Genomic DNA, 13637 nt, shown 5'->3' on the forward strand with positions numbered 1-13637 from the left:
CACACAGAAGTGTTTTAGACTTGGGGTATGGTGAGGGTCAGGAAGGGACAGAGGAGACTCCTGGGTTACTGGCTTCAGGACCTGGACAGATACTGGTGCCACTGAGTTGGGGAATACTGAACAGAGCCCAGGTTTGGGGGGTGGAGAAGTGAGGAAGATCACAAATATGAGGTGCCTTTGAAACACCAAGTTTCAGTTAGGCATAGGCATCCCGGAGTCAGAATAAAGGTGAGGCCGGAGACACGCAGCTGAGAGACCTCTGGGGATAGGTGGGAATGAGATCTCCTAGGGCAGCGCAGAGTGCAGGCGGAGGTGAGAGGAGAGCCTAGGACGGAGCTTGGATGCTTGTTGGCTGACGGGAGGAGGATGAGCCTGCCAAAGTAGCTCAGAAAGACAGGTAGAGAGGGAGGCTAGCCACAGGAGTGTTTTGGGAGTCAGGGAAGGAGGACTGATAAGGAGACGGGAGCACAGTATCTAATGCAGCTGAGGAGGCAAACAGTCATAGGAAGACACCAGCCGCCTCAGCCAGAGACGTTCCAGTCATGTGATGGAGGCGGAAACCCTCCTGCGATGGGCTGGCTGAGAGGGGGTCACGAGGAGGCACAAAGTACCACGAGAGGCACAAAGGTCACGAGAGTACTTTTGGGTGGCTGCTGTTTTCTCAGTGAATTAGGAGCAAAGAGAATCTGCTGAGAGAGAGAGAGAGAGAAGTGGGAGGCCTGGGGTTTCAGGAGGGTAAAGATGGTTTGAAATCCTTTCAAGTGACCCAAACATGAGCAGTGCTAAGGGCACACCTGGTAAAGGCTGCCAACCTCTGTAAATTTACAGAGGTACCAGTTTACCTTGAGCCTTCCTCCCCAGGACTCAGCTACTCACCGAGACGCAGGAAGGTAGCTGGGTTCCTCCACGTGGCTCCCGTGAAGGCAGAACAGCAGGGAATTCACAGGTTTTGGGGAGCGCGGTGCTGCAATGGTGGGCCATGGGGTTGGGGCTGGGAAGGAGGGAGACGAATAAGGAGCAGGTGAGAGAGTCCATGGACTAGTTGAGGACCCAAAAGGTTGAAGGATGGTCCCAGCAGGAGCACGCTGGAGAGGGCTGCTTCAGTTCCTGGTTTGGGAAATGGCTCTGTTCCAGCAATAACCATCTAGGGGGCGACTGTGGGAGCAGGAGGATGGCAGAACTGGAACAAAAGTGCCATCGTCCCACACGAGGAGATGGAGGAACCAAAAGGCCAAGCAAGGTGCTGTGCATTCCTGTGGACGCTGGAATCGGGATGGTGGTGGGAGAGGGCTGTGATGAGCCTGGGTGAGACAGGGAGACGCACACACACACGGGATGGGTCATGGCTTCTCAGCTCCCACCCTGAGCACTGCGCTTTCAGACGCCCACGGAGCTGTGTGGCCTGGGGAGACTTGTATTTGCCACTCTGTGCCTGGCATCGGCGCTGTCCTTCCAGAGCTGGAAGACCCTGCAGTTAAGGAGCGCTGGGTCGTGATGGCTAGGGCTGCCATCACAGAGGACCACACACTCTGGGGGCGGGGGTTAAACAATAGAAATTCTCTCCACAGTTCTGGAGGCTGGAAGTCCAAGATCAAGGTATAGCAGGGTTGGTTTCTTCCGAGGCCTCTTTCCTTGGCTGACAGATGGCCATGCTTTTGCTGTGTCCTCGTGGGGTCTTTTCTGGGTGCACATGCACCCTTTATCTCTGCCCAACCTTCCCTCTTTTCTAAGGGCCCCAGTCAGACTGGCCAAGGGCCCACCCTAACGGCCTCATTTAACTGAATTGCCTTTTCAAAGGTCATATCTCCAAAAAAAAAAGTCACCCTCTGAGATGTGGGGGGTTGGGCTCAGCCTGTGAATTTGGTGGGGCACAATTCAGCACATAGCAAGGGCTGGGTGTGGGATCCATGGGCTGTGTTCACCTTCTCTTCGTTCTGCTTATTCGGCTTTCTTGGGACTCCTGGAATAGCTTCTGTCTTCTGTGAGCCGGCAGTACAGACACCCGCCCTGCCGACAAAGCAAGGTTCCCAGAGGAAGCTCCCCATCCTGGAGGGAAGTTCTGTGCCAAGCAGCCGCATCTGGTGGCAGGAAATGGGGATCTCCTCCCCGTCTCACTTGGTCGCCCACTGCTGACTTTTTCCTGGGAGGACAGCTTGAAAACAGACTCCGAGAACCCCTCAGTTCTCCAGTGGTGTTGCCACTGCTGGCTGTTTGGGAGTCAGTGGAGGGAGGGAAGGGGAAATAAAGGCATTAAATATGATTTGTGAGATGTCACATGGAGCATGTTCTGGCTTCGTAGATCCAAATCAGATCAAGAACTTCATATTCTGACTTCCTCACTAGAGCAGCAATCAGATTCTCAGCTCCCACACATTTGAGCTCTCACACTTCAGGTAGAAAAGTCACTGACTTGCAAATACACAGTTTGGTTTGTTCCTTCATGCGCCGCACTTTCCCAGATGGGATTCGGCTGATGCTGGCAGGGCGGCACGTGTTGTGAACCTGAGCTTGGACCGATGAGTCAGCTCTGCTTAGCCAATACAACCTAGTAAAATCAGACCAGACAAACGCCAGCATTCTAGGGCTCCTGCCAAGGAGTGGGTTCTTAACAGTATTGTTAAGGATCCCTTGAGTGGGGGCCAAGAGGAATGTGGAAGAAGAGCTACAAAAACTAAGTTCAGGTGAGTAACAGTTTGGAGAGGTAGGGCCCGGGCGAAATCTCATGCAAAGTGAGTGACTGACAGCCCAAATGAATGGAGCACTGACGATTCCTGATAGGATTGCTGAAAAACCATCTCCCCTCCTCTGTGTAACTCAAAGTGTATAAAGCTCAGAGGGATCCAATGATTAAGCTCCCGTCAGTCAGTGAAAGTCAGTGGTGGAACTAGAACCCTAGCTAGGTTTTTGAGTTTGGAGTTGCCCTACTTCTGCTTAAAAATGACACCAGCAGAGACTGAGGAGACATGGCAACGGAACGCCACCTGTGGTACTGGATAGGCTCCTGTGCCGGAAGGAAAAAGGAGACTTTGCTGGGAGGACTGGCACCACGCGAATGGGGTCTGTGGCTTGGGTGGTAGTGTTGGGCCATGCTGATTTCATGATGCGGGGAGGGCTGAACGGCGACAGTGCAGGAAGAGTGTCGCTATGTTTGGGAGGGACACACTGAGGATGTAAGGGTGCTAGAGCAACATGTCAGAGAAAGACAAGAGGGGATAACGGCACAAATGTAAAATGTTAACAACTGGGAAGTCTGGATGAAGAGGAGGGATGTAGGAGATCTTTGTACTGCTCTTGAAATTTTTTGGCAGGTTTGAAACCATTTTGATGTAAAAATAAAAGAAAAAATACAAGTCTAAAAGCATTTTTTTTATTTACAGTATAAAGGTTACAAATGTATATATGTATTTATATATATAATACCCTTAAGTTACAAATTTTCATTGTAATGTACAATGCTGTATGTTGATATCCAACTCAAGGGAAAGTATTGTCTATGCATTTATATTTATAGAGTACACATAAAGCTTTTTTAAATTCTTAAGAACACAAATACTGCCCTGTTTTATGCCCTAAGTTTTGATTTGGTAGTCTGGCGATACCAGAGGATTTGAGAACTGAATTTTAAACAACACTTAAAAAGAAGTCTTGTTTAAATATAGGGTTCTAAAAAGAAGAAAAAACCCAGAATATCATATACTTTTAATTTCTTGTAGAAGTATTACTCTAGCTTTCTAATAATACTTAATGAAAATGAAAGTTGTGTGGAATAAAATACATACAAGGGGGGGGCATAATCAGAATTTGCACAGATTAGCCAAAATGGCCTTCATAGGTAGTGGTTTGCCATATTATCTTCTATAAGACCTTGGGTCTGGTACCAAAAAGGAAACAAATTCTTTGGGCACCACGATCGTATGCTGAACACATCCAATAGATTGTAAACGTAATACTGGAGTCTTATGCTGGAGAAAAAAAAAAATACAAAACTAAAACCAGTTCTTGTAATCAGGGTAGACTTGCTACAGGTATGAAGAATATCACTGAGATTGATGATTGTGCCAAACCCAAAACTCAACTGAAGTCATTTCCTCTCCCCCAAGTTTTAGTAATGCACAAAACAGGGGTGAAAAACACATGTGATACCCTCTAGAACAGGACTAAGATAGAAGGAAAGCACTTCTGTCAACGTAGGAGGAACAGACACTTACACGACAATACCTATGTGCTGACTCCAATACCACAGAATCATTAGCACCTGATTGTCAAAGGGTAGGTTTAAATTAAAGGCCAACACACTGAAGGCAAGACCTAATTTGTGTGCACTAATCCAGGACGTGGAAAACAAAAGGGAAGGAGCCTATGTGACCATGTGTCCTGTGCCATTCCAATCACAGAGGACTGAAGTACTTTCTGGGTATGATGAAGGACACTGCCTTAAAAGCTGACCCTAGTAATAAATGGAAGGCAAGGTGGGTGGGAGGGAAGTGTCACTGTATGAAATTATGAAAAAATTCAACTAGCCTCTCTTGTTTCCTTTAGGTGTCTTTTTTATTGGGTTTGAATGTCAGAGTGTTCTAGAATAAGTGGAACTTTGCTAGGTTTAAAATATCTTCTTTTTGACACACCATTACAGACAAATGTTCCTTTTACCATGTATAAGAACTTTCAGCAAATGAGACGTTCAAAGGGTGTAAGTGTGGAAATGCATGCGTCAGCACAATTTAGAAATGGGGGTAGATGAAATATACATTCAGCTTTGTTATTGATAGTTAAAAGAAGCATTTCTTTAAAAAGACTTTCCTGTTGATCCACTTTGGGCAACAGAGCTTAAGTTTTGTTGTTGTTGTAATTTATCCCTAGGGATATTCTACACTGTTCTTCCCAAACTAAACTCTAATTTTTAAAAAAAAGATTTTTAAGTAATCTCTACACCTAACATGGGGCTCAAACTTACAATCCCAAGATTGAGTTGCACACTCCACCAACTGAACCAGTCAGGCGCCCCACTAATGTCTAATTTTGCATTAAAAAAATTAAGCATAATAAAAAGACTGACCTACTTAAGTGTGCTTGGAGTTCTTTCATGTCGTCCTGGACCAGAGACCAAGCATGATTTCAAACCTTTTCCAGTCAGCCAGCGGAGCAGAACTGCAGAGGTACTTTTTGGTAAAAGTATGAAGTGGTTAATTACTTGACCACTGACTGATAGATGGCATGGCATAACTGAGAAATAATGGATTATGTGCTACCTGAGGGCAGGAACTTTCTTTTGGACCCTTCAGAGTACCTACTAAGTGCTTATTGGATGAAACAATACTTGAATTAATATGTCATTAATTAGCCATGCAGTTTCAGAATTCCTCCAGGCCCCCAAAGAACCTTTTGGCTTTTCATAAGAGATTTCCATCACTTCAGAAGAGGTGACAGAGCATTCAGGTTCCAAAGGGTATAATATGTGACTGGGATAAAGGGGAATTCTAAAACAAAGCATCTGGGTCAATAGCATAGTCAGATAACAACAGAACTGAGGAAGGTACTAGGAATCTACCAGGGTAGCTAATCTTACAATATAATAAAGTACCATTTCTCTATTATTGCTTTTCTGTTTCAACCAATCTATTTTGGAGCAACTCAAGGATTACAGTTCAGATGGTAGATTTTTGTTGAATATAGTCAAGTGTTCATTAGCGAGCAAGGAATCATTGGTAAATGGCATTACTTATGAATCACACCAAACGTAGATTCAGTTTTAAAACTTAAGTCTGGAGTTACCTGGGTGGCTCAGTCATTAAGCGTCTGCCTTCGGCTCAGGTCATGATCCCAGGGTCCTAGGATCGAGCCCCACATTGGGCTCCCTGCTCTGCAGGAAGCCTGCTTCTCCCTTTCCCACTTTCCCCTGCTTCTGTTCCCTCTCTCGCTGTCTCTGACAAATTAAAAAAAAAAAAAAATCTTTAAAACTTAAGTCTGCTTTGGTTCAGCCACCTAAAGTGGGAAGAATAGAGGCGGCAAAAGATTAATCTCAAGTTTATCAGTTTTGAAACAAAAGAAGAAATCTTGTTAAGATATTTTTTTGAGCTAATATATAAACACCACTCTTCCAGTGGGGAGTTTAGCTATTGTTAAAAAAAAAAAAAAAAAGACAACAGATACACAGGTGTGCTCTATGAACCTATTTTTGGTACCTTACTTTAACTTGAAATTCTATCCTTCGGTAGAATGAACTTGTATCACTGATCTGCCGGATCTACCTTTTTTTTTTTTTTTTTTAGAGAAATGGTTTCAAATATGCCACTAAGCAGTCTATTTCTAGTTTAAATTTCACTTATCATTACATGATAGGAGTAGCTCTATTGCTCAAAAACACATAATCTTGATATACAACATAATTATTTTATAATTGTCTGTCATCACACATTTATTGTCTATATACCCAGCACAGGGAAGGAGACGGCTTTTAAAAAGGAGGGAGAGTGGAGAATGCTGCTGTTGGTTTTTAAAGACAGTATGTAGAAAGTAAAAAGAATTCTAGATTACCACGCAATCTTGAAAAAGAGAGAACAGTAGCAAATGGCAGATTCCTCTGCTTTCATCTTCAGGAGGGGAAAAAAAAAAGCCACAATAACAATTTAAATTTAACTAAGATTTCCAAACTTAAGACAGGATATAATATAATACCACCTGGTACATCATAGACCTGATAGAGATACACATACAAAAAGAGTGAATATGGTTATGGTCAAACGCAACTTAAACTTGAAGTTTAAGCCGAATTCCAAATTTAAAGAAGTCTCTTTTCCTTATATAGATATTTGATCTGACCAGAGCAATTTGCTTTGAGACCAAAGAGGTCAGGCATTTTACTTCTTCAATAGCAATTGAAAAAATATGACCTTTGGCTTTCTAACCAGCCATTCATTCATGGCATCAACAGTGGATGGCAGCAACGTGGAAATGTATGCTGGATATTTGGATAGTTTCAATATTACATACAATCAATAGCTTATAACAAGTGAAAATAATAAGAACAAAGTTCAGCATAAGTGTCCAAGATAAGATACAAAAAAGCAAAGAAAGTGCTTAAGTCTACAGGTCTTCCCTGAAAGCTTCAAAAATGTTTAACTTTTAAGTAGGTAGGGTTTTAATAGAATTTGCATAGCAGCTTACAATAGAATTTGCATTAAAAATATGGAGATTCTTCCATGTTTTTGACAACATACAAATATATCCACATGCACATAAATTAAACAAGAAGACCTGGAGGTTCTCACAAAATTAAAAAAAAAAATCCATCATAACTTTTTCTCAAAAGTGGTCACACTTTTGTCCATCAAAACCATTTACAGTGAAAACTTTTTCTGAGAGAAACATAATCTTGTCCAGATTCCACACAGCTTAATTTTTTTTTTAAAGAATAAATTTTGGTCTATTAGCTAAGTGCATTTAATCAGCTGAAAAAAGCTTTGTTACCATTCTGCTTAGGATGATAAATTAGGAAAACAAATAATCAGTGGCAACTTCTTTCATTTGTTGGTTAGATTTTTCCACTTCTAAAAATATAAGAAATAAATAATTCAATCTCTCCCGCCATCCAATAATGTTCCATAACAAAGTTTGTGAGGGTACAGCTGATAAAAACAGGCACAATCAGACTTCACCTAGCCTAAAAAGTGCTAAAACATGGCTTTAAAATACGTGAATGGTATGTAAAGTAATTTCTGATTGCTTGTACATGTCCCAATATTTAATCTGAAACTGTCTACTAGGTAGGTGAGTTTACAGTTATAACTATCTAATAAATACTGTATAAACATACATTAAAGTATTTCTTCATATAAAATATTAGATACTTATTTCCAGGTACGGTTTGTTAACTTCAGGAAAGGGCTTACCTTTTTCAGAAAAAGAGTAACTGAGCCTTTCTCTCTTTCTTTTTTTCTTTGGAGAGGAAAAGGGGAAATTTTAGGAAATGAGGAGGAAGAATTTTCACACGCCAATTGGCTACTTGTAGACATCTGTGTGGAATATGGAGAAGATGTCAAAGCCCCAGGTCTGGGGGGAACTGAGGGCACGGAAGCGGGTCCATTGGGATGACACTACTCTGCAAGTTCATTCCCATTCTACACATGGAAGCCCACAACATTCTCAGCAACTTTCCTAATTCAAAATGAAAAAGAAATGACAAGTTAAGCTGTTCTAGAAAAGGTGTGAAATACCCCAAATGCCCATTTTTAGTTACCGTCTGAAAATAATTTGCCATATTTTGGCATCTTAATACAAAATACGTATTTATCAAGGCTGTCCTATTCATAAAAAGTACTTCATTTGTGGTTTGAAAACTCCATAAACACACTTAATTGAACAACAAGCTGGTCACCCATGATTGGAAAGCTGTTGATGTTACACAGGCAGCTTAAGGGCTCTTGCTCTCGGGGGTGCTAGTGGTCAAAGGAAATTTGACATTTTCATTTCACATTAAGACTCAAAATATTTTAAAAACCTTATGGACCTTGGTGTTAAACATGATGGTTCAAGCTTGAACAAAATGAGCCAGAATGGCTCACACACTTTACCTTCTCCTGCTCACATGTTCATTACACCCTTTCTAGAGATCTTTTTCATATAACTGATGAGCACGGGGACTTGTAAGTTCCCCCTGGAAATATTCTCAATGGCTTAGCCTTTCACAGTAACCAAGAAAACCTCAACCAAATGGCTTTGCTGCAGAGTCTGTGACTGCACTGTGCAACTTTTCAGGTTAATAATGCTCTCACTGCAAAGAATGTCTAAGCTCCCTTATCTGAGGGTATTATGTGTTGAAATTCTGCTTCCAGAAATCATAGCTGGACCTTCAAGATATTTCTTTTCTTCCCTTGCAAATTTACTTCAGATGGAACTAAACATAGGTCTATGAGTCCTTAAAACATAAAAAAATTCTTGAAAGGCATATTCTAGTCTAGATTCCAATTTCCAGTTTTAAGTGGATCAAATCATTTATTTTTGGAACTGTAGCCGGGGGAAGAACTGTAATCTCTCCCCACCCTCTGCATGTAGTTAATCTCATTGTACAAGGGGAAGAAAGATTGACTCATGGGCAGAAGAAAGACAATGGAGTTACAATGTCTAACTCAAACTCTCTGCTCATGAGTCTGCTCTTTCAAATGTCCCACCTAGGTCAGTCCAAATAGCTCACACCAAATAGCTCATGTTTTGCATTTATGGTTCTGGGGTTTTTCCTCCCTGTTTGGAGTGCTACCCTCCTCTACTCCCTGAAGTGCTCACCTCCTCTTATGACACTCCTAACAGATCTAGTAAGTGAGAAGTATCCCTAGACTTTGAGGGATACTTCTGAGTATCTGAGAACATCTGAGTCGATATCACCTTTTCTTTTAGATCTGGGGACTGTAGTAATCTTGTCATTATATATAGCTATTATATTATTTTAAATGTTTTCAGATATATACCTCCTTCATAATTAGGAAAAACAAGCTGAGTGTGATTCTTTAATACCACAATCTTACTGCTACTAAATAATAATGACATCTGGCAATGCTTAGGAAAACCCAGGTAGCTGTTCTGTGGTCTCATCACCCTGCCCACCGGAGAATGCATTATTAGGCCAACAGCGAGTCTTGAATTAGCAGCTGCCTGTCCATGCCACTCTGCTGCCACAAAGGGAGGGGACCAGGGCCAGGATCCAGCATGGGCTCACAAAGCCCAAAGCAACTTCATATGATGTTTGTGCTAAAGAGATGGCTTTATAGAGCCTACTCTTTAAAGAAGCGGGCTCTCCAAGATTTATCTTCCTCAGTGAGATCTACCCACTAGAAAAGATACACCTAAGGAAAACCATCTCAAAGACTATTCCTCAAAACCCAGATGGATGATCTCCCTGGAATGGCAGTGATAATCCAGTTATTCAAACAATGACTAATAAAGCTCCACTAACCCTAACCAAAGGCACATTTGGTAAGCAATAAAAAAATGGCTTAGGCTAAAATGAGGATTTTCTTTTAAAAGAAATCTTATCGCCTGGCTCCTACCAAAGATAAGTCAGAAAAACCTAAAACAAGCAAACCTCTTCTTTCAAATCAGTGGTTTCCTACTTGGTCACCATTAGAAAGGGAGCGGAAGGCAAGGCAAATCAAATTTCACAAGTTCTAAGTCCTAAAGTTAGCACTTATGAGTGGCAAAGCTTCTGATGCGGTGGGAAAGTGATGGCCAGAGTGGGATGCAGGAGAGCCGGGACAGATGGGAGAACGCTTTGGTGTGCAATTCAAGGACTTCCTAGGGTGGAAGGATGAAGTGACAGTAAGCTCCAACAGCACGTACGACCTATCCAGAATGGCCCAGAAGCACCTATCCAGAATGGCTGTCAGCTAGCACCTGGGAAAAGATGGTTGAACTAAGCAAGATGTCGAGGCTTGAAACAAATCCTACAAGAAGAAGAAAATGAAAACAACTCTTGGATATTTGATTACATCCAAAAAAACACAAACAAAATAAAACAAAACAAAAACCCACAATGAGCCATCCTTCTTCACAGGGGAAATAAATCTAGTGACTTAGAAACCACATTAGGAAACGAGGCAATAAATCAACAGCTTCAGTTTGGAGCTTATTAGAATCCTAGAATTTCTGGCCAAGGTAGCTTGTGAAAGGCAGGCTCTTCTTTAAACACAGTTACTGTTCAGCAGTGATCTGCAGATCCTTGTCAAGGCACTGTGCTGGAGGAGAGAGCAAAGAGATTTCTTTTGTGCTTTTTTTTTTTTTTTTTTTTTTGAGGTGGAAATACTTCTTGTGACATTCAAGACTTTTCTGATTTTCTGCTGCTCATACGAGCAGTCCCATGCGAGTGACTTTGGCTGACAAGAACGTGTGCAACACAAATACGATCGGCTTCGGACAAGAGTGCAGGTCCATGGTCTGTGGAGAAAGCACACGAATGATCACTACCACACACAGAAGCTTTCGTAAACACACACAAAATGAACAAATTTGGATGTGTTGTTCTACTTTTTAGAAAGAATTTGGATTAAGAAGGTGTTGGGGCACCTGGGTGGCTTGGTCAGTTGAGTGTCTGCCTTAGGCTTAGGTCATGATCCTTGAGCCCTGTACTGGGCTCCCTACTCGGGGGTAAGGGGGTCTGGTTCTCCTTCTCCCCCTCCCCCACCTATGCTCTCTGTCTCTCTCAAATAAATAAATAAAATATTTATATATATATATATTTTTTTTTTAAAAGATTTTATTTATTTATTTGACAGACAGAGATCACAAGTAGGCAGAGAGGCAGGCAGAGAGAGAGGAGAAAGCAGGCTCTCCACAGAGCAGAGAGCCCGATGTGGGGCTCAATCCCAGAACCCTGGGATCATGACCTGAGCTGAAGGCAGAGGCTTTAACCCACTGAGCCACCCAGGTGTCCCATAAATAAAATCTTAAAAAAAAAAAAAAAAGGTGCCAGATTTATAGAAACATCTCTCAGGAACTTAAAGCCACAAATGAAAAGTATACTCTGAAGTAAGGTCACTCCATGTAGTAATGAGACACTAGTGTGAGCTTCCACATCACAGGAGACAAGTGGTGGGGTGCTGGATTCCACCATGCCTGGCAGGAAGAACCAAACGGAAGAAGATGGAAAACAAAGAGGAATATGCTATATGGAGATCATTAATTAGGATTATATTCCCAGGGGAATCAGAGTGAATGCAGCTGAATATGACTATGGATGGGTATGATTTTTGGTATCGCTCACAGGTTTGTGGTAGGAATGCAACTCCTGAGGCTAGTTAGGAGGGCTAGTCATAGATTCCTAAGCTCAGGCCTCTATCTGGACAGCTGACACCAGGTGAACAAGGGGACTGCATCGGGCTGTGAGTCAAGTCAGTCGTCAGCACTGATGCAGAAACCAGGAATAGGACATAGTTAACTATGCCTTTTAAAGAAAAATACAACTTTATTCAAAATATAAATTACAGAGCATGAATTTCATCATTAAACTTTGTATACATTAAATATAAAGCAGGGAGTAAAACTATATAGCCAGGAATAATCTAATACCTAGCTTGCTAAATGACAACTGCTATAAATAACTAGTTAATTTAACATAAGTTAATTTAATAGAAGCATTTAACTCTATCTAATTAATGCTTGAGGCTTTAAAAAATATATATATATACATATTTTTATTTGCCAGCAAGGTTAAATATACCAGAAATATAGATACAATGCTGAAATCCAAATGATTTTAAAGTGCTTATTGGTTTCTTGAGGCCCTTAAAACACCCCTGACCTAATCAAAGACCCTTGGATGGGAAGTCAGTGATTTGATGTTTCAGACTATACTTCCCTCTGGCCTTCTGAGGGATGTTTCCCACTTCTTTTTTTTTTTTAATTTAAATTCAATTAATTAACATATAGTGTATTATTAGTTTCAGAGGTAGACTCATCAGTCTTATATAATACCCAGTGCTTATCACATCACGTGCCCCCCTCAATATCCATCACCCAATTACCCCATCCCTCCCAGCCCCCTCTCCTCCAGCACCCTCAGTTTGTTTCCCATGATTAAGAGTCTCTTATTTTTTTTTTTAAAGATTTCATTTATTTACTTGACAGAGAGAGAGAGAGATCACAAGCAGGCAGAGAGGCAAGCAGAGGGAGAGGGGGAAGCAGGTTCCCCACTGAGCAGAGAGTCCAACCAGGACTCGATCTCAGGACCCTGAGATCATGACCCCAGCCGAAGGCAGAGGCCCAACCCACTGAGCCGCCCAGGCGCCCCAAGAGTCTCTTATGGTTTGTCTCCCCCTCTGACTTCGTCTTATTTTTCCCTCCCTTCCCCCATGATCTTTTTCTTTGTTTCTTCATATGATAATTCTCTTTCTCTGATTGACTTATTTCGCTTGGCATAATACCCTCTAGTTTCATCCATGTCATTGCAAATGGCTGCTTCGAGCTTTTGAAAAGCCCTGATCCATGGTCCAACCATAGTCTCCTAAAGGTTCATCATTTAAAATAAGATTTCTAGACATGATTTCTTATTTGGAAAGTTATTTTCTTATTTGGAAGTTATTTTCTCTAAGATATAGTAATAAAATGTCAAGATTCTGTTTTGCAAATCTCCATTGATGGTGATAGTGTCAATAGACATAATATTTCATGTATAAGACTTGAACTTGGGGTGCCTGGGTGGCTCAGTGGGTTAAAGCCTCTGCCTTCGGCTCAGGTCATGATCCCAGGGTCCTGGAATGGAGCCCCGCATCGGGCTCTCTGCTCAGCAGGGAGCCTGCTTCCTTCTCTCCCTCTCTCTGCCTGCCTCTCCCCCTACGTGAGATCTCTGTCTATCAAATAAATAAATAAAATCTTTAAAAAAATGATAAGACAGAAAAGGCATTATTTTACTCCTTTATGATAATTTATGATTTCTGAAGTAAACTTTACACACTTCTGTGGTTCCCTAAGGGAAATCATAAATTCCTGCTGATCTTTCCTTTAAAAGACAAGGAGCTTAAAAAAAAAAAAAAATGATGGTTGTGTGGAGATACCTCTGTATCTTTTTTCTCATTAGCAGAATTTCTGTAGCAACCAAGTCATTCTATTACTTTTTTTTTTTTAAAGATTTTATTTATTTATTTGTCAGAGAG

General features: G+C 41.6%; 1 protein-coding gene across 1 annotated transcript in view; it reads right to left on the reverse strand.

The window, feature by feature from the left end:
• Positions 1–10732: 10732 nt before the first annotated feature.
• Positions 10733–13637, reverse strand: part of SNTB2 (syntrophin beta 2) — a 105978-nt gene continuing 103073 nt past the window's right edge. Inside the window, exon 7 of the mRNA XM_080827666.1 lies at positions 10733–10923. Coding sequence (XP_080683792.1) covers positions 10831–10923 — 93 coding nt within the window. The 3' untranslated portion in view covers positions 10733–10830. The remainder of the gene's footprint in view (positions 10924–13637) is intronic.

The sequence above is a fragment of the Martes martes genome (assembly GCF_963455335.1).
Source record: "Martes martes genome assembly, chromosome: 17".
Classification (NCBI taxonomy): Eukaryota; Metazoa; Chordata; class Mammalia; order Carnivora; family Mustelidae; genus Martes; species Martes martes.